An 18,726-nucleotide genomic window follows, 5' to 3' on the forward strand; every position below is an offset into this window, starting at 1 on the left:
AGCAAAAAAATCAGTGTGGAAATGTCTGGAATGTGATTAATGAAAAACAGAACACCGCATTGAGTTACTTGAATAAAACTGTATATTTTACAGATCTTTGTACACTTTAATTACAAAACCGTATGGTACTAAAGTTTTAAAATCAGTTTTTTTTGGTCAGAAGATTTAATCGTCTCGTGTGCAATTACCATGTATATACAAAGTCTCATGTTAGTGATTTTTTTTTCTCAATAAAAAGCAACCAAATAACTCAAACGTTCATACACTCTGAACATAAGACATGGCTTAAAGATAAATATATTAGTAAATAAATATTCGGAGAACATATTTCCATTTATGAAATGTTTGCTATACAGGTACAGAATATACACATTGATTTCTTGCCTTTTTTCTTTTTAAAAACATTTGTAATGGTAATGACAGAAAATAATTATATCCTTAAAAAATATTAATTTTTGTACATTTTTTTTATCTTAAGTGCTAGAAACGATGATAAAAAAAAAAAAATTAAATAGTGACTCAAGTACCCCAAAATGTTATATTTGCAGTAGGTACGTATCTCTATGCAAAAGGCAAGATTAGATTCTCACTTGATTACAGCACTGGGTTAACTTATAAATAGGGTTATTTCAGGTTTTCCTCTGTGTAGAGAATGTGTATATTTCATAGAAACAGTATAAAAAAAACAGTCTGCAGGACAAACAGAAAGGCATGAATGACAAGCATTGATATTGCAAGTACGTATTCTGCACGGCACGTTATGATTCGAGCTGATACACTGTGGTACGTATAACTGCATCATTTAAAAAAAAAAAAAAAAAAGTCACAGTACAATAAGGAACCCTTATGAAATACGAGTCTTTTCCAGCTACTTTCCTTTGGCCTTTTGATACATACTAGAACCTTTTTATAGATATTTATAAGAGCACGCCTCACAGAGGAAACCGGGTATGTGTGTGACAGCAACAATATACTTTTTAAGGGCTTTCAAACAAGAGGTAGAGCCTCGCACTCTACTGTTGAAGACATCTGACCCTAAACACTCCATTTAGTCTGAAATCTGACCAAAACATGTGCAGTGTCATTCAGTATTGCTGCTAATATCCTACCAGCATATAAGGCTCTAATGTTACACATCTCATACAGGCAGGCCACAATGGACAGAAATGCAATGCATGGAACAAATTCTGTTTAGTGATTAGAGACCAGTGTCAGCCTTGCATTCACATTTCTATGCATTTTTTTTCTGTATTCTATAGCTTTTTCTCCTTAGAGAAACACGTGGGTCACAGGGACCCATTTCCCTGCTCTTTGAGTTAAAAAAAGAAAAAAAAAAAAAAAGAAAAACAATCATGTCTTTTTGAGTTTTGGTATAGCTATGTCCTTATAACCTATTTCAGTTGGTGGTTGGAGCTTCATAGGTGTGCATGAATATACTATACAAAATGTATAGATGCAGATGTGTGGCTGGAGAGTGTACGTTTGTCATGAAAATCTCAGATTCCTACAGCTTGCCCCGCCCCCCCCAAAAAAGTAGAGTTTAAAAAAAAATTAAATCAATAAAGTGGCCCAGATTACTAACCCTTAATGGCAGCAGATAGTCTTCAAATAGATGCCAAAAAAAGCCAAATTCTAGTTTCAGTTATCAACCTCCATCCTTATTTATCATATGTGAGTCTCGAGACGTTTGTGGCCACAGGAATGAACATGATACATTGTTATCTAGAAAGAAGAGGCCTTTTCAGTAGAAATCCACACAATCTAAGATGATAACATTCAGTGCTCTGAGAGCTAGGTTAGAACAAGGCAACTGAGGGTTTCAACGATTGACTGACTAACACGGTACCACATGTTTTGACTGTTCTTTCTGGACTTGTGTTCATATGCCCAGACCTCCCTCGTTTGTTGTAGTACTGCTTCCCAGTGCAGTGGGGCTTGCTGAGAGCTGAGGATGGAACAGAGCCCTGGTCTCCTCCTCTTGGAGATATGTCTGACCTCTAAACTGTCCGGAGGGGAAGTACCTCTCCTTGGGCTCATGTTGCTCCCCTGGCCGCAACTCTGCCTCCACTGTGATGCCGACAGCTAAACTGCCCTGGACCTCCGGACCTGTGCCCAGTTCACAATCTGTGTCCTCAGGAATTATGGGTATTCTCTGGTTGAGTTCGCAGCAGCCCTGTGCAGAGCAGGCCTCTGAATCTGCATGCGCATACTGCACATTAACAGCATAGTCTTCGGTATAGCGCCCTGCCGTGGCCCTGTGGACCTTCATCTCTTTGTAGAAGCAGCAAGGCAGCCCTTCATAGCTCACCTGCTCAGAGGGAGGGCATATATGCTCAGGAGCAAAGTAGTTCTTGGAGGTGGAGGTCTGAAAGTCCACTGTTCTGTGACAGCGTCCCGAGGCTGGAAGCCCAGCTTGGTCCAAGTCCTGCCCTTTGCACTCCACACTGGGAGGTATTACCTCAAAACAGCAGCTACAGGCTGCAGCCCCGAGTTCCCCAGACTCCTCCTGTGTCCCCTTTCCCCTGTCGGCTGTGGCGCCCTCTAGAGCCCCAGCTGAGGTAGTGCTAGTGTTGCTGTTCTCCCTGGGTTCCAGTGATGAACGACTGCTGTAGTTGGGCTCCAAACTGCAGTTGGAGAGGTGGTCCCCCGAGTTATATCCGGAAGCTCCAGGAGGGAGCTGGAGGCAGTCATGTCCCAAAGGTGCAGGGGATGAGTCCTCAGCAGGGGCTGAGATGCAAGCCGCAGCCCCCGCTTCCCCTGAAGATCCTCTACAGGGACTCTTACTCCTGTACACATAAGGATCATAGTCGCTGCTTAGGGAGCTGCGGAAAGTGGAGCAGCTTCCGTATACCCCCTGGTTGCTGACCTCAGTACAGTCCAACATGGAGTCACTGGAGGAACAGTGGCACTGGCCAGAACTGCTGCTGCTGCTGTCACTACCAGGACAGTCAGCAAGGTAACCGCTGCACACTGAGCGGTGGCCATGATAACAGCTCAGGCCAGAAGTGCTGCCGCTGTCGCCTATCCTTGAAGAGGAGGCAGGCGCCATGTGCACCACTGTGGGGTACAGCAGTCCCTGCTGAAAGGCCCTGCTGTGGTGACCCTTGTGGGCGCCCCCTCCTCCACCCAGCTGCCCTGCCACAGGTCCCTGGCCACCTTCAGGCTGTTGAGGGAAAGACAGTCCCTGAAAATAGTAGTGCTGGTACATCGTCTCATACTGCGAAAAACAGGCTGCTCGGGAGAAGTTGCGACCGTGGAACTTTGGTCGTTTGAAAGCAGCGTGATGTGGTTGTGCGGGGTAAGCCGGGGGTGCACGGTGCTCTAACCCGCAGTGGTGGGGGTTGAGCGAATGCTCCAGATGGAGGGTAGGATGGTAGCTTCGGAGAAAGGCAGATGTTGACTGAGGTGGGTAAAGACCCTGAGGATCTGGATGCTGGTCCACAGTGAGCACGGTGATGGGGTTGCCATGGGGGTCCATGCTGGTTCTGGTCGGGTAGGCCGTCACCTGGCCGGCACGGTGCACCCTGCCAGGATAATGGACTGGGAGCACCACCCGCTGCCTGCTGTGGACTGGATTACCAGGGTCCATGCACGCTGGTCCTGGATTTCCCTTCTTTTGCTCTGCGTTAAGAGAAATTAGGTTGCATTGAGAATCCGACAAATGAATAGAAAAAAACCAAAAGACTTTGAGAATCTTTAAAACAAAAATGATGATCAGATAAAGGTTTATCTGATACTCGTCAGAGGTTGTGCACCAGCTCACCTATGATGTTGTGTCTACAGTGGGGACAGGTGTGATGCTGCAGCAGCCAGGGGTCCACACACTTCTTATGAAATCTGTGAGCACAGGGGATCACCCGCAGCTCCTGAAGGGAAAATACAACCAGATTTAATCTTTTTATGCCATCAACACAGTACGAAAAGCTGAAAATACAAATATATTCAGGTTGCTAATGGGGATTTAGAATAAGTTTCACAAACACCTGAAATATTTTGGTAACTGTGCAACATTTCTGTAAAAATCTGTTTTCTCAGGAACGTTTTTAAATCAGACCGTTTCAAAGTTGCAGCTCACGCAGTCGGTGAACTTTTATTTCCTTTTTTTTTTAAATTAAGGAGGACTTGAGCGAAGATGAATATCCAGAGGGTGGCAGCAAAGCTACACACTAATGTCAGGCATGGCGACAACTTTGAGGAGACAACCTTAACCCCACGGACAAACAAAATGCCACCAGATGTCACACCGAAGTACACAAATTACAGCTCCAATGCTCAATTTTGCCCTTTATATTCTGGAACAAAAACAAAACAAGTTTACTTCTGAGGACTGATATGGAAAGAATGGAGAGGAATTAGCATTGAGGAATTCCAAGACACAAAAGCAGGATCACTGAAGGTTATGTTTTCCAGTGACAAGTCTTTTACTGACTTAACTACTTTAGTCTGTGGCTTAATGTGACTCATCATCAGGCTGTTTTCCACCAAAGCTTTTGTTGCTTAGTTCACTGCTCAAAAACCGCTTTGATGCCATTCAGCCTTTTATATCACAGCTTCCTCTGTGCAATCCTGGCGCCATGCTTTGTTGTGTTTTCTTCTCCTCCTTCCGAAAAAGACGCATAACCACAAAACACACACTCAGCGACTGTGTCCCCCGGGGGCACTGGGGTTTGTCCCTACAGCCTCCGTGAATAAGGATGAGCAATGCAGTTACAGTAAATCCTCAAAGATTGGGAGACATATTTTGACAGTGACTCCGTCCAAGGATTAAAGAAGACCTCACTGGGAAAACAGGAAGCAAAATCACAAGCCAATGTGCTCTGGGTACCCCTTATCTCTCCAGGTGCTCTGAAATACTAAGCTAAACATTTAAAAAGGTGGCGGAAAGAACGTCTGTTAAGATCGCAGGACTGCGGTCCCCGAGCACATCAGGGGAACTTCCATTCTATTGTCCACGTAACTGCATTCTGTTTCATGTCTGCAGAAAATGTAATGAAAAGAAAACAAACTCAGCAGCTCGATGGCCACAAAAGGTCAGAGTTAAAAGGTTTGGCTCACATATGGTCCACGTATGCTCAAATGAAACTGCATTTATCAAATGCAGACGGTTCAAAAGAAAACTTTTAAACGAGAGAAAACGGTTAAGGCCCTGCCATCATCCATACGCAAATTCAGTTTTGGACCCCAAACTTGTTGGAAAACGCCTCTCAGGCTGAAGATTTTCACCGGCTGTAACGGTTGTTGTCATGTTGCACGCCGCTGTGTCCTTGGTTTAATGTAAAACTACGAACGAGTCGTCCCTGTTGTTCATGTTGCGACAGTTCAGACCTTGAGTTGCTGGGATAACTTTGAGAATGAGGTCAGAATAAGGCAATGTCAGCCTATATATTTAAGGTAGAGCATCGTAGGAACCGACAACGCACACAGACGACTTTTTAGAGGTTTAATAACTTAACGTGACATGAGGTCATGCCGAGGTGAGCGTTTTTTCTTACCTCCCCGTCAATGTACTTCTCCAGACAAATGGCACAGTCAGAGGTGGAGCTGCTGCTCAGCGAATCAGAGGCTCCGCAGCTGCTCTCGCGCTGGCCTTTTCCTTTGGCCTTGAACTTTCTCGTCTCCATCTTTTCCAGCGCCTGGATGGCCATTCTGTTCATGGAGCTCTGTGGTGGGGGAGGAAGGTGGTCAGACAGAACGGCTTCAAACATTCTACATCAGCGTCGGCAAGTGTTTGCATTTGAGAGAGAGCTGATTTAAGACCTTCTGACAAAACATAAAAAACATTTTTAAACTCTTATTTGCTATAAGATGTTACTTATTAAAATAAGCTGACTGGTTTTCTTGGGTTTTTTATGTGTTAACACACAGCAAACAGTGATTTAAAGTAGTATCTGGTGACCAAACTGCTGCTGCATCACTTTTTACAACAGTTATTTATGCTGCGGCTTAAATAAACCACACCAGATGGACTTTCTTCCTCTATGTTGGGTCACAACTTGGGAAATGATGATACCCTGATTGGCAAGAGAGCAATGACCTTTGGGATGAAAGTCATTCTAATCAGAGGGTTGACAAACATGAAAAAGGGGGACTTTAAAAGCAGTGTTTTCAGTTTGTAATTAGCTGTAGTCTTGCGCAGTCAACCCCATGACGAATCCTTCATTTAGAGCATTAATAATGATGGGGATTTACAGTTGCTGTTTGCACAATATTTACTCTGCTTTCATTATTTTTCCTAATTAGGGAAAGAACAGAATGTTATAGGAGACAAATGTGCCCATGATCTCAGCTGGAGTCACCACTGCTCTGACACCCACCCATTATACAGTACATCAACACACAGAGGGATGAATAAAGAAGCCTACAGAAACACATGTGTTGGCAGGATTACATCTGCCTTAACAGATGCCGCTGCAGGTTTTCTGCTCTGTCATGACATCTCTGTGTGTTCGGCTCCGGCAGCCAACCTCTCATCAGCATTAATTAAATGCTAATCCTGATTCATTCGCCCAGCATTAGCCTCCACTGAGAGCTTTTTGTCAACATTCAAGAGGAATCAATCAGAGGCAGAGCTACTGTTGCCTAACTCAATGCCTGCAACTCCCAGCAGAATCGCGCCAACTGGAAAAACAAGGTATGGCAACGTACGTTTGGGTGTGTTCCGTGTAAGAGATGCTTTGGTAAGGTTTGGTATGCAACTCAAAGAGGGATTACATAGAAATGAAAGTTTTAAGTTTGTGGCCCCTACAACACCCTGTGTAGGAGGCGTGTGTGTTGAGACACTAACCTGGCTTCTCCTCTGCTTTAGTTTGATCTTGATGAGCAGGATGAGACAAACCAGCGACACAACAACAAAGAACGCCAGGAAGATGCCCATGTCGAAATATTCTGTAGGCTGCTGTGGGAAAAGGGACCAAAAGAAACACAAAATGCCAAATTATTTCCATGTCTAGCTTAGAAAAAAGGGTCTTTTTAAATTTCTTTTTTTTTTTACACAAATAATAAAAAAACGGGACCGTCACACATGAGCTGGTGGTGCTTTAAAGAGTAAACGCGTTGCACATTATTAATGCAAGTCAGTTCATGATCAGATGGAAAGCTGATTGGTACTATCTGACTTTATATTAGATGTGAGGATTTACCATTTTTCTGCTTTTTGTCACAGCGAATGAAACACCAAACAACGTATCAAGTAAACTCCTTTGCAGGCTGATGAGGTATGTCAAACAGCTGTTGGAAACTTGTGTAGGCTGTTTTATTCTTCCCCTGAAATACTCTCTAATCAAAGGGTCTTTTCTCTTTCCGGCTTTCATTATGTCAAGTTATTTGACCCCAAAGTGTGTTGGTCTCTTATCAAATATTCCAAGCAAACAAACAGCTCTTTGACTGGCTGATATTTATCTGTCACAGTGCTGTGAAAAAAGTCTTCGGCCTCGAGGAGCACACAAGAAAGGCGAAAGGTCAGATTTCACAGCTGAAGTTTCGTTTGTCTTTTCATCTAAAACTCTTCAGCGCTGCTTGGGCCTTCCGAACTGTTTCCCTCATGGTCCCTAACGTGCGTTTAAGATCCCCCTCATCTGTGCGGCTTGGTTTGAGGCTTTGGCGTGACAGCTTACCCTCGGTGGCCTGTGCTGTATCCGAGCACGAGCCACTTTCTGCTTGTTGACGATGTTCATCAGCTTGACGGCGTCGTTGCCCTTCACGTAAACTACCGGCCGCTTCAGGGGATCCTCAGCGACTTGGTTGAGCTGAAGAGAGAGAGAAAAGAAAACGTATCAAACACTTGTACTAATACATGGTTAAATTGATTTGTTCAAAACAAACATTTTTACCATTAAACAGAATTTTAAAAAGAGGAACGTTGGAAGACTCATCTTTGAAAGATCCTTAAAATCCATTCATGAGACTTTTGTTTTCTCTCTTAAACCCTCCTTAACTACTCAAAGTTACATGTATGATGGGGAGAAACTTGAGTGAATCTTTGCTTTAGAAACAAACAGGCCTTCACTGTAGTGCCGGAGGCCTTCAAACTAAATGCATTTGTGTCACTCGTCTAATATTGAAGCAATATTTATAACACCCAGTACGGATGCAGCCTTTGAGTTCTCACGTTTAAATCTGAAAGTTATGGTGTGACGTTGCTTCTCAGTGGCCTTCATTCATCAGTGGAAAGAAAAAGGAACGGGGGAAGAGAGAAAAGAACAGTTTGTAGTAAAGAGCTTGAAAAGAAGTCCGCTGCGTCCCTGTCAGTGGATGTAAGGCAAAATGTTTGGATGAGGGGGGGGGGCACCTCTCTGCTCTCACTTTAAGAAATGACTTGAGCTTTGCTTTTGACATAAAACGTACACGAATAGATAGAACTATAAAACAGAGGTGTGGCACTTTTTAAAGAATCCAGCGAGTGACATTGTTGCCTTTTAACAGGACGAGGGGAAAATTTCCACTCTGAGGTGCACAAAACACCTCTTCTCTCAGCTGGGGAGAGTGAGCGATAGAGGCACAAGGCAGAGAAACTGCGGCCAGTCAATGAATACTATGTTCTGGCTTCTCAGTCAGTTGACATACTCCTTCACTCCTCCTCTCCCACTGTGTTCCTCCCGCTCGTCTGCTGGTTGGAATCTGTAATTTGAAAAGCCCAAGGGAAATACCGAGGATATTCACGTTGCTATTTCTTCTGCTGTTGTCGTGCACCCCAGTGAAATGCTGTGTGTTCTGGTCTAAAAGTATAGATGTTGAAATGTTTGATCTCTCGCTTTGGTCCTTGTGAGCCGCTCTCGCTTGAGGAAATAACACCACCGCGCCTCAAGCTTCGCCCATGACATAAAAGTATACCTATGAATGGAAACGTAATACAGAGTAGTGTACGACTTTTTTTTAATTTTTTTTTTAAAGAAAGTCCATTATTAACTCAATTTGTCCCAAAGAACAAAACAAAAACAAACAAGGAGCACTTGGCGTCACTTTAAAGAATGAATTTAGTCAGAAAAAAGGTCAAGTACATTAACTTTTTAACGTTTCACTTCATTTTGGCCCGGGGAGCTCGATTTTCACCGAGCTCCTCCTCCCTGCCCCTCGGACTTGTGGCTTCTGCCTCTGCTGATCGGGCTGTTCTGACTGGAAAAGCCTCTCGGGGGAATTTAACACAGCCGCCCAGCGCTGCCTTTCATGTGGTCTCCGCGCAATCCCTTTTATCTCTCAGCTATGTGCTTTACAACCCAGCAGCAGAGAAGAAGAGGCGCGGAGAGAGGAAAAAAAACCCTGCAAGTCCAGGCCTGGCGTGGCGAGGATGAATACCACAGGAGAATTCTTGCGACAAAGAGGAGCAACTAGAGTATTATACCTATTAGGAGAAAAAACATGGGAGTCAGGAGGACTGGAAGAAAGTGCGACAGCAGATGAACTTTCTTGCTGAGGCCTCTACCAAATGTGCTCTCTGTGGTCTCGAGAGGTGAGGTAATGTGCACTACCTGTGCAATTATGAGCTCAACAGAGTTTGTGTCACGGTCTAGTGAAAGCTGAACCCGAATATCCATTTTCAGGTTTCTCAAAGTGCAGTGCACTCCTCCAAACACGAGAGTTCGAGAGCTGAAAAGCCCAGAAAGGTCGAATGAGCGGGACTGATCCACATGCTTTCGAGCAGAACTAAAGATAGAAAGATGATTGTTTGTACAAACGGCACACACACATGCAGCGGCAGTCAGCAGGGCAGGGCATGTGGCTGAGCTACATTCAGAAGTGAAAAGAAAAGTGTCTTTCACAAACGAACTGAGACAGATTAGACGGTGAGTGCGAATGCCTGGGTAATTCTAGGTGTGTACAAACCTGATCGATGGCATCCGGATTCTCAGATACATCAAAGATGACGGCTGTGGCTCCCCGCTGCACTGCTCTCTTCGCCTGCCAACACAGAACACAGTAATGATTAGAAATATTTAACATATACATGATTACACCCTCAACTGTACTCGCTGCCACCCATCTAACTCGAGGCCACTAGAGGGAGTTCTCTTCCTGAGTGTAACCTCCAAACAGATCATGAGAGAGAGAAAAAAAAATATCAAAGAAAACCAACAGGGAGAAGTAAACAAGCCAGTGATTATATTTGCTGGGATGCACATGTGGCCGTTCTCTCCATTTCTCCAAAACCTCCATGATGTCATTCCATGTAAATCTGCACCACATCAACACTGTGACAGAAATTTAAACAGTTTCATCCCTGGAGCCGTGCATCGGTCCCTGATGCACGGCTCCATATGATGCAACTCTGCACAACAGAGTCAGTTTTGAATTGAATTCTGCAGTGCACGCTCGGGAAAGTTGAATAAAGTTGTCAGGGATTTCCAGCTGTTAAAAAAAAAAAAAAAAAAGAAAGAAAAAAAAGTGAGCTCCTTTCATCTGAGAGGCGGGAAAGTCATAGCACAGAGGCCGTTTGAAGAGTTCTGCTACAGGCAAGAGATAAAGGAAATGCTTGCATCTGCAGAACCCCGAGTATCTACTTGCTCAATCCAAATTGGCTTCCCCTCATCGGGGGAAAAAAAAAACAAAAAAAAAAAAAAAACTTTCTCTATCTCAACTATGCCTTCCCCAACAATCCGTTCTCACCCAGCTTGATTCTCGTTGCCCTATTTAGACAACGTTTTGATGTCTGCAATACATGATCTAAAAGAGCGCGGCTGGGATCATATCCTGGTATTATCAAGTGCCCTTGGGTTCCTGCCAGCACTCTTCATGACTGGAGGGAAGCAGGGGGGGGGGGGGGGGGGGGGGGGGGGGGTGAAGATCAAAGTGACAATGTACAGTGCTGTGACTCTGCTGCCGACTGGCTGGAGTGTCACCGTGCCAGTCTGCAGGCAAAGTCAGAGAGGCGAAGGGGAGCGGCGGCATGTGCGAAGGAGGCACAACGACCATCAAGTTGATTCTTGAGGTAACATCATTCAACAAAGTGTAGTTGAGCCAGTTCAGGCATCGTTCTGTCCAAAGACAAATGGATGAGTGCAGTTCAGAACAAATTAAGAGAAGAAAAAAACAACTTGAAGTATTTTAGGGAGGTGTGGGAACACCACAAAGCTACATCCCGTAACCCATGACGACCAGATACAACATTCTAGCTCAATGCTCTATTTCAAGCCTGATGCGATGCAAGCCTGTTTAATACGACATGTCATCCTTTTCTAAACAAATGATTCACCATTTTAGTTCTCTTATTAGATATTGTTGGACATAAAAATTTACAACAAAAGCCTCGGGTGTTAGAGCTCAAATGGTTTAGATTTTTTTTAGAGGCTGAAATGAAGGTTTTAGCGCACCGTGACAACACAGAAAAGTTGAGTTTCAGGAAGTTGTTGCTTCAGATGTAGAATACTTTATCTATGAATGGAGACCTTATATCTCATCTTCTCTTATATTAACTGGTTCCTCGCATGCACATCTGTCACAGTCATCAACTGTCATGTTCACTTTAAACCGCAGCAAGGCTGCAACTAACAGTCATGTTCATCATTAAACTGTTGATAATTTGTCCGAATATTATGAAAAATGACCACTGCGGCTCCAAGCTGAGCTCATCCTATTGGCGATCTGTCCAGGGTACCCCGCCTCTCGCCCGATGACCGCTGGGATAGGCTCCAGCCCCCCCCCCCCCCCCCCCCGCCTCCCGACCGATGGATTAAGCGGGTATAGAAACTGGATGGATGGACAAACTCGTCCTCTTAAAGGTAAACACTGAAAAGGGCACCAGTTTCTGTTCCCCTGGTGATGTGTGATAGCACCCTGCTCTGCCTGTAACAGCTGTTTATTTGACTGTGAAACTGTGAAAAATCTGAAAAATCACACGGCGGATTCTGCCTCCAGACTCCCCGTCTCTTACAAACCAACTTAAAACAGGTGTAATTTTGAAATCCTGCAGGCAGCAGGTTGATCCTTTTGTTCTGGTAAATCTGGCCAATAGTCCTTCTGCGACACCCCGATGCTGACAGTGTGTGTACATTCATGCAAAAAGAACATTAATTGGTAGATTTTGCTTAAGAATTCAAGAACCATCGTGAGGTTGATTTGGATGGTCTGAATCCCATAAAGTTATTCAGTCGTTTCCTACAGCTTTAACCTTCTGTCGACATCCTGATGACCTATACTTTCATAAAGCAGACAAATGCAAAGTGGCCTTCTCAGCAATTCGATTCCATTTCTTTTTCATGGGGCGTTTGTATTTTGTGGACATCCTTCAGGTTCTATAATTCTTGACAAAGAGTTTAATGATTAAACACAGCTGTCCAAGAACCACCGATAGGTAGTGGAGCGTTTCAGCTCAATATAAAAGCCAGCATTCAACTGTTCTAGCAGTCAGCTGAGAGTTAGAGAGGTACAATATACAGATGTAGAGTAAAAACAATGAGAAATAAATGTGGACTAATACACCCTGAAGAGGTCACTTTGTGCTACCATGCATGGATTGTATCTCAGTTATTCTTCTGGACGTTGACACGTTGATGCACGGGTCGGCCGCGGTGCCCTTCACCTCCCGAAGGTGCCAGTGGAGGGATGACTGCTGCACCCTAACCCGGCAGGAACAAAAGCTCTTTGATGCGGCGGATCGCCTATGTATCACACGCTGTTATTATAAACACATTGTGACACTGGAGTTCATACACCCCCCCCCAGTTTAATCCATAGACAAGACATTTATTAATCTGACTTTCAGAGCTCATTAAAGGCTAATTAACCCTGCAAACTGATCCCAGCTTTCTCAGCAGTGAATGAAAGCCTTATTAAAGCGTAACATTAAAAACAGCAACACGCCATATATACAAGCTCTTCCAACTTCCTCTTTCAACTTCCTCTTTCGTCCTGCCTCCTTCACATAAACTAACGTTGCTCTTTTCATTCCTTTTTCACTTTTGTACGTGGAAAGTTCAAAAGCAAGCAGAGCGAAATCTCAGTTTGGCTTTTTCCCTCTCACCCAGTTTTCTCTCAGCTCCACTCTGCCAGGCTCCGGCCCCCCATTTAATTCAGCACAAGTCTGCTCCTTTGATGTTAGCTCTCCCAGTTAATAATTAATAGCTCTTGGTAAGACGCTTTGAGAAGAAAGAGATCTCCCACCTGATGAATCTCCACTCGGACAGGCCTGTGCTGCAGTGCAGGGACTTGCCTGGTGACCAAAAAGAAAAAAAAAAGCACCTGCAGGCAAGCTGGCTCCTAAAAAACATGACGCATCAACTTACAAATCCTGTTTAAAAAAGAAAAAACCCTACAAGACACCAAGGGAAGGATAAATGCTGCTAAAAGGCTGCTTAAAAAAATATGTACTTGAGCAAGAAAATACTGTTTACTTCACCAACTCAAACCGGCTATAGATTTTCGAGTGGCAGAGCTCCTGCGTAAGGAGATATTGTGCCGGCAATTTGAGACAGCATTCAGTCCTCTGTGGCAAACTTTTTAAAAAAAAGGAGCACAACACACAAGCAACATAAGCTTTCCCTCATACAGACGTCATCGACACTGAACCGGAATTTCAAGAGCTTTCGGTCAATAGGTCGATTGGCTGTTCGCAGTTAGATGAGATCATGACGCAGATGTTTTTATTCCAGAAGATTGACAGGATGAATGCTGCAATTAAGAGGAAAATTCACACGTTCCGTTATCAAAGAAGCATTTGGCAAGGAGCAGTTTCTAAACTCTAAAGAAGTGTTTTACCTTACCAACTGTACGTCAAACCCATGGTCACATGGACGGAGGAGGATGCATCACATTGCATCATTTTCTTGTGAATACAGTAATTTGAACTAAAATTTTGACTGACAGCTGCAGTAACAAGTGCATCAATGAACGAAGAATACACAATACAGCACATTTAGTCCAGTTTCATGCACAGCTGAGTCGAACTACTGTTACAGCTCCACTGTCCTTGTATACGTCTGCGGGAGCGAGTTTGAGTTACTAACCAAAGTACGTCTGACAACAATCCTGTAGATTGTGTGAATAATAAATAAAAATCAGGATTTTATTAGAGCAGTCTGGAAATGAGTTCAGAGAGTCATTTAGAGAGTCCAGTTGAGTGTTTACATGTGGGAGTGATTCGATCCCCAGCAGAAACATCTGCGTTAGTCCGGTTTTTAGAAGCTTTTGGTCGGATTCATACGGTAAACGGACTGTACCTGTGGAGCACCTTTTCTCGTCCAGCTGCCCACTCAAAGCGCTTTAACACAACACGCCACATCACTCACACACTTATACAAACACTTAGAGCCAATTACCACACGGCGCTTTCTAATGCATTTACACACGCTCATACACTGATCAGTAGACAACGTGGGGTTCGGTGTCTTACCCAAGGACACTTCGACCTGTGGTGCCGGGAAGCCGGGAGTCCAACCACCGACCTTCCGACTGGTAAGATTGTATGTATGCATTTTAAAAGTCTGCTTCTGGCCCCTGACTAACATAATAATTAGGTTTTTTTTTTTTTTAAAGTGCCATGTCAGTGTGCTTGTCGCTGATTCTCAACCATCGTTGATTTCTGGCATGTGGTCTATGTAGCGTCACGCAGAAATTATTTTTATGGTGGTTTGTTATATGAAAAATCCTCCAAAGGAAGTGCTTGGAAAAGGGCAAGCACAATAAAAAGAATATTATGATGATGGGATAAAGCAAATGTCTGAAAAAACATGTTGTCTCAGTGTTTTGGGTGTTTTTTCCCCTGTCATTACTGTTTGAAAAAGTCACAGCATATAAAACGAGATGTTAACTCGCATGTCTGATCACATGACCTTTTTCTTCTTTACGAGAATCATGGACAGTATTAACTGATGTGAAGGAATTTTTTTTTCGTCTTATTTGGCCAAGATGAGTGTATTTACCTGTAACCGTCTTTGTTGAGGGTGTGTCTCCGCTTAGCAACCACAACTCTGTGCATCAGAGCCATGTGTAGAGCAGAGTACGCCTCCACCTGCTGACGACGCTGCGCCAAACTTCCCTCCAAATCCGCTTCAGAGCTGGAGCCGCCATTGTTGACTGCCGTCACGCCTGAAATCCACCCACTGCTGTGGGTGTGGCATGCCAATTGATGCAAAGTTTTGCGTTTTGGGCCCTAAATGGATAGCGGGAAGCCTGATAACACGAATTCTCTCATGACTGATCACACAAGGATACAGCTGCCTTGCAAGGTGACCATTTCTTTTTGAGGGTGCATACTTTTCCCATCTTTCACACTTGATTAAAAAGTGGTGGAAATTTTGGAAGAAGGTGAGCAATTAAAAAGTACTTTTTTGGGTGGGATGTGGGCCCCATTTTACATTTTAAAAATTCAACTCCACTCTCTACTGCGTGCCAGAGAAGTAGGTGAGAGGGGTGTGCAGGTACTTCACAATACCGCCGCCTAAATAAACTTCCCGCTGGCTCTGAGGCATGAGAATTAAGAAACAATCTTCCCCAAGTGAACAAAAACCACAGCAGAAAGCACTGAGAGCTCCGTCTAGACGCATAGGAAAATGAAAGCTATGTTTAGCATCCCTAAGTAAGCCTGCCAGCTTGTAAGATCTGAGGGAGAGACATTTTCACTCGTCTGGAAAGAGACTTTTCTCAGTGTAGCACTCAATCCATCATTCACATGGACGGAGGGTTCTCATATTTCACAAGTTGCAAAATGCTCATTTATGAATGTGCAAACATGAGGCAGTGCGCTCACATGCACACAGATGCACCTGCAGAACCTGGCTCAGGCACTAGTTCCTCTATCACGTTATTCCCTCCGCCTTGCCTGCTTTCTTCTCCTATGCTTCCCTCCTTTTTCATCTTCCTCCTCCTCCCTCCTCCTCTCCATGCTTTCCTTTCGCTCTCTGCACTGCTATAATTAAGGCAATTAAGTCTTCAGAGGACTCTCCACTGCTATTATGCTGTAATTTCATGTTGCCTCCTGGCTTTACGGTTTATTAAAAGATAAAGGCATACTTTTCTCCCAAAGATTTCTTATATGTGGTCACCCCCCCTTTTTTTCCCTTCCTCTCCTTCCTCACTCCCAAACAGAGCAGGCATGTCTGCCGAGACATTATTTACATTCAGCTAAAATGAAATCGAACTTTTTCATCGTGGCTTTGGAGCCCAGAACGGGACATTTGTCCTGTACGAACCGCCGTTTCTCTCCCCCCCCTCCATGAGGTCATCTGTGACATTTTCATTTCAACAAGTCATTTACAGCGTTCACAGAGAACATTAGTCTCTTTCATCTGCTTCAGTTTGATGTTAACATTGCACTGACACACTGTTGATCTGTCATAACACGCTCTTTTATTCTGACATCAGTCAACCACCATCTAATCAACAGGTTTGACCTTTTTCTGTTGGAGTCGCTCACTGTCGTGTCACGGCAACTGCAACATTAGGGTTTTCCTCTTCTCAGACACTCAGAACAGTCTTCTGCAACCATCTACTCGGCCATAATGTGAACCCAAATAACCTCGCGGGGCTTAACCAGGCCAATAACTGCTTTTCATGAATCCCCATCCTCTCACATGGAATGTTTCGACTCGAGGCCATAAAATTTCAGCTACATTTGTTGAGTATAAAGAGATGAAAAGCAAGTAAAACCCCTTTCTATAGTGACTGTGCTTTCCTTTGAGTTTTAAACAAGTCATTGTTCAGTTTCCCCCCTTCCACCTTCCCAAACTTTTGAACTCCCCCTTTTTCTTTTTTTTTTTTGTTGTTGTGCCGTTTCATATCTGTGCCGCCAGGCTCCCAGCTGGAGGGTTTGAAAGCAGAGCCCCGAGCAGTCTGAGGTAACGTTTCTGAAGCCGCGGAAAAAACGTTTATGAAGCACATAAAAATCCACTTGTGTGTCACGATGATGGGCTTGGGCAGCCTCCTCGAGCTCCTCTCCACTTGACCGCCTTCATATAAACTACCCAGTTTACTCAATGTAAACACAAGGGGGAAAAGATCACTTGAAGCACTCACTGAGCTTAGTGACCACCATTGATATGAAACGTACAAAATAAGAGGTTAGGCTCAGGTGGTGAATGCAGAGCTGCATACTGTGCATCTCCAACTAATGATGCAGCTAAAAAAGGCTGATTGTATGTCCAAGTAAATATTCATTCAGAGCCCTTTTTTGTCTGATAACAGCTGAATTTTAAGCTGTACCAACTCCTGAGCTGTTAGATGTTTGACTATCTTCACCAGCTGCACGCAAACTTTATCCACCATTTGTCATCCGAACACAGTTTATGGGCGGTTTATTGAAGCTTTCTGCAGTGCAATAAGCAAGTAACCTTTGACAACTTTCTTCACAACCTGTTAGGGGTGGAAATGGTGCATAAAATGTGTGCCATGGGGCTAAACATTAAACCTGTTTGTGAATAGGAAGTGCACACGGCATGTGTGCGCGCACACACACACACACACACACACACTTCGTTAAAGCCTCTGACATATTGGAGAACAATGTTCTTAGCAAACCTCAAGCAAGAGTCTGCAAGCAGAACCTGCTCCAATTTGTAATCTGTTGGTTTTTCTTCAGTCAAATGAAGCCTAAATCAAATCATTTAAATCAGTCTTAAACCTATCTGTCCAGACAATTTGCTGCAGCGAATGGATGGATGGAAAATGAGATGAAGAGGAAGTAGTTTACTGAAATGTGGAAAAATAAAATGTAAATTCAATTTCTGACAAACTTGAAAGTCAATATCTGGTCTGAGCTCCTTTATTCTCCAACACAGCCTGAAACCTCTTAGACCAGCTTTCTGTCATTTCTTTAAGGAGTCTTCAGGAATAGTTCTCCAGGCTTCTTGAAGGACATCCCAAAGCTCTTCTTTGGATGTTGGCTGCCTTTTGTTCCGTTCTCTGTCAGATGATCCCACACTGCTTCAATAATGTTGAGGCTGATTTATGACAATAGCTCTTTGGGAATCACCTTGTTGGTGCAAAACATACTTTCATTAAATGGCAACAAATGGTGCGTCTTTGTGACTTTGCTGATTCATAAGCCAGGACCGAACTGACAAGTAAAAAAGCTGCCAATGTCCAAAGACCTTCAGAAAGCCTGGGGAGCTATTGCTTAAGACCACTTAAAGAGATTACAAGAAAGTTTGGCTGCTTGGACGGAAAATATAAAGAAATGAGGGGTGGATGAAGAGTTTGCATAGTACTGTGAGCCTATAAGTTTGGGTTTGGCAGCATCTCAGAGTTTGTGTCTCATTTGGGAAGACAGAGCATGATGGAGTGAAAGATTTGTAACAAGCTCACAACCAAACAAAGACAAAACCTCCCTCCAGGAACACTGATCCTTGTCCTGACCTCTGGGCTGTACATGTACACAACAAGCTGGCGTGCACACGCACTGATCCAGTTTGCAATGATTATCAGTCCCACTGTGACGCCAGTCCAGAGAAAGAGAATCAGTTCCCATGGCAGTTTTAAATCTCCAAATGCAAGACAGAGTTGTGCAACAAACACAAAACCATGTGAAGCCTGCAGGTTCATCCTTTTGGAATCCATTTCCTCCAGAAGGAGATGCATTTCACCTAAAGGGTTATCTTCTGAATTGGCGTGAAAAGCCTCTTTTAAAGCGCTAAAGTTAGTTGTGAAGAAAAGCCAGAGCTCTCCGGGGGATAAAAACAGTTCAGTGATGCTTCAACTTTCATCCTGTTCTCAGCAGCTCTTTAAAGCTTAAATCACTCAATGCATGTCTTGAAAATCTTCTCTTTGTTTTCACCCCCCTTTCCATTTCTGTATCTGCACCAG

General features: G+C 43.9%; 1 protein-coding gene across 2 annotated transcripts in view; it reads right to left on the reverse strand.

The window, feature by feature from the left end:
* Nucleotides 1–59: 59 nt before the first annotated feature.
* znrf3 (zinc and ring finger 3) overlaps nucleotides 60–18,726 on the reverse strand; it is a 65,071-nt gene continuing 46,404 nt past the window's right edge. The window contains exons 3-8 of one of the 2 annotated variants that reach the window (XM_072387404.1): nucleotides 9,820–9,894; nucleotides 7,614–7,745; nucleotides 6,785–6,892; nucleotides 5,493–5,660; nucleotides 3,764–3,866; nucleotides 60–3,621 (exon numbers count right to left, since the gene is read on the reverse strand). In XM_072387404.1, the coding sequence (XP_072243505.1) occupies nucleotides 1,880–3,621; nucleotides 3,764–3,866; nucleotides 5,493–5,660; nucleotides 6,785–6,892; nucleotides 7,614–7,745; nucleotides 9,820–9,894 (2,328 nt within the window). In that variant the 3' untranslated portion in view covers nucleotides 60–1,879. Of the gene's footprint in view, nucleotides 3,622–3,763; nucleotides 3,867–5,492; nucleotides 5,661–6,784; nucleotides 6,896–7,613; nucleotides 7,746–9,819; nucleotides 9,895–18,726 lie in introns of both variants that reach the window. The other variant, XM_072387403.1, reaches the window with a different exon arrangement.

This window comes from Leuresthes tenuis, unplaced genomic scaffold (assembly GCF_036924035.1).
Source record: "Leuresthes tenuis unplaced genomic scaffold, fLeuTen1.0.hap1 SCAF_6, whole genome shotgun sequence".
NCBI lineage: Eukaryota > Metazoa > Chordata > Actinopteri > Atheriniformes > Atherinopsidae > Leuresthes > Leuresthes tenuis.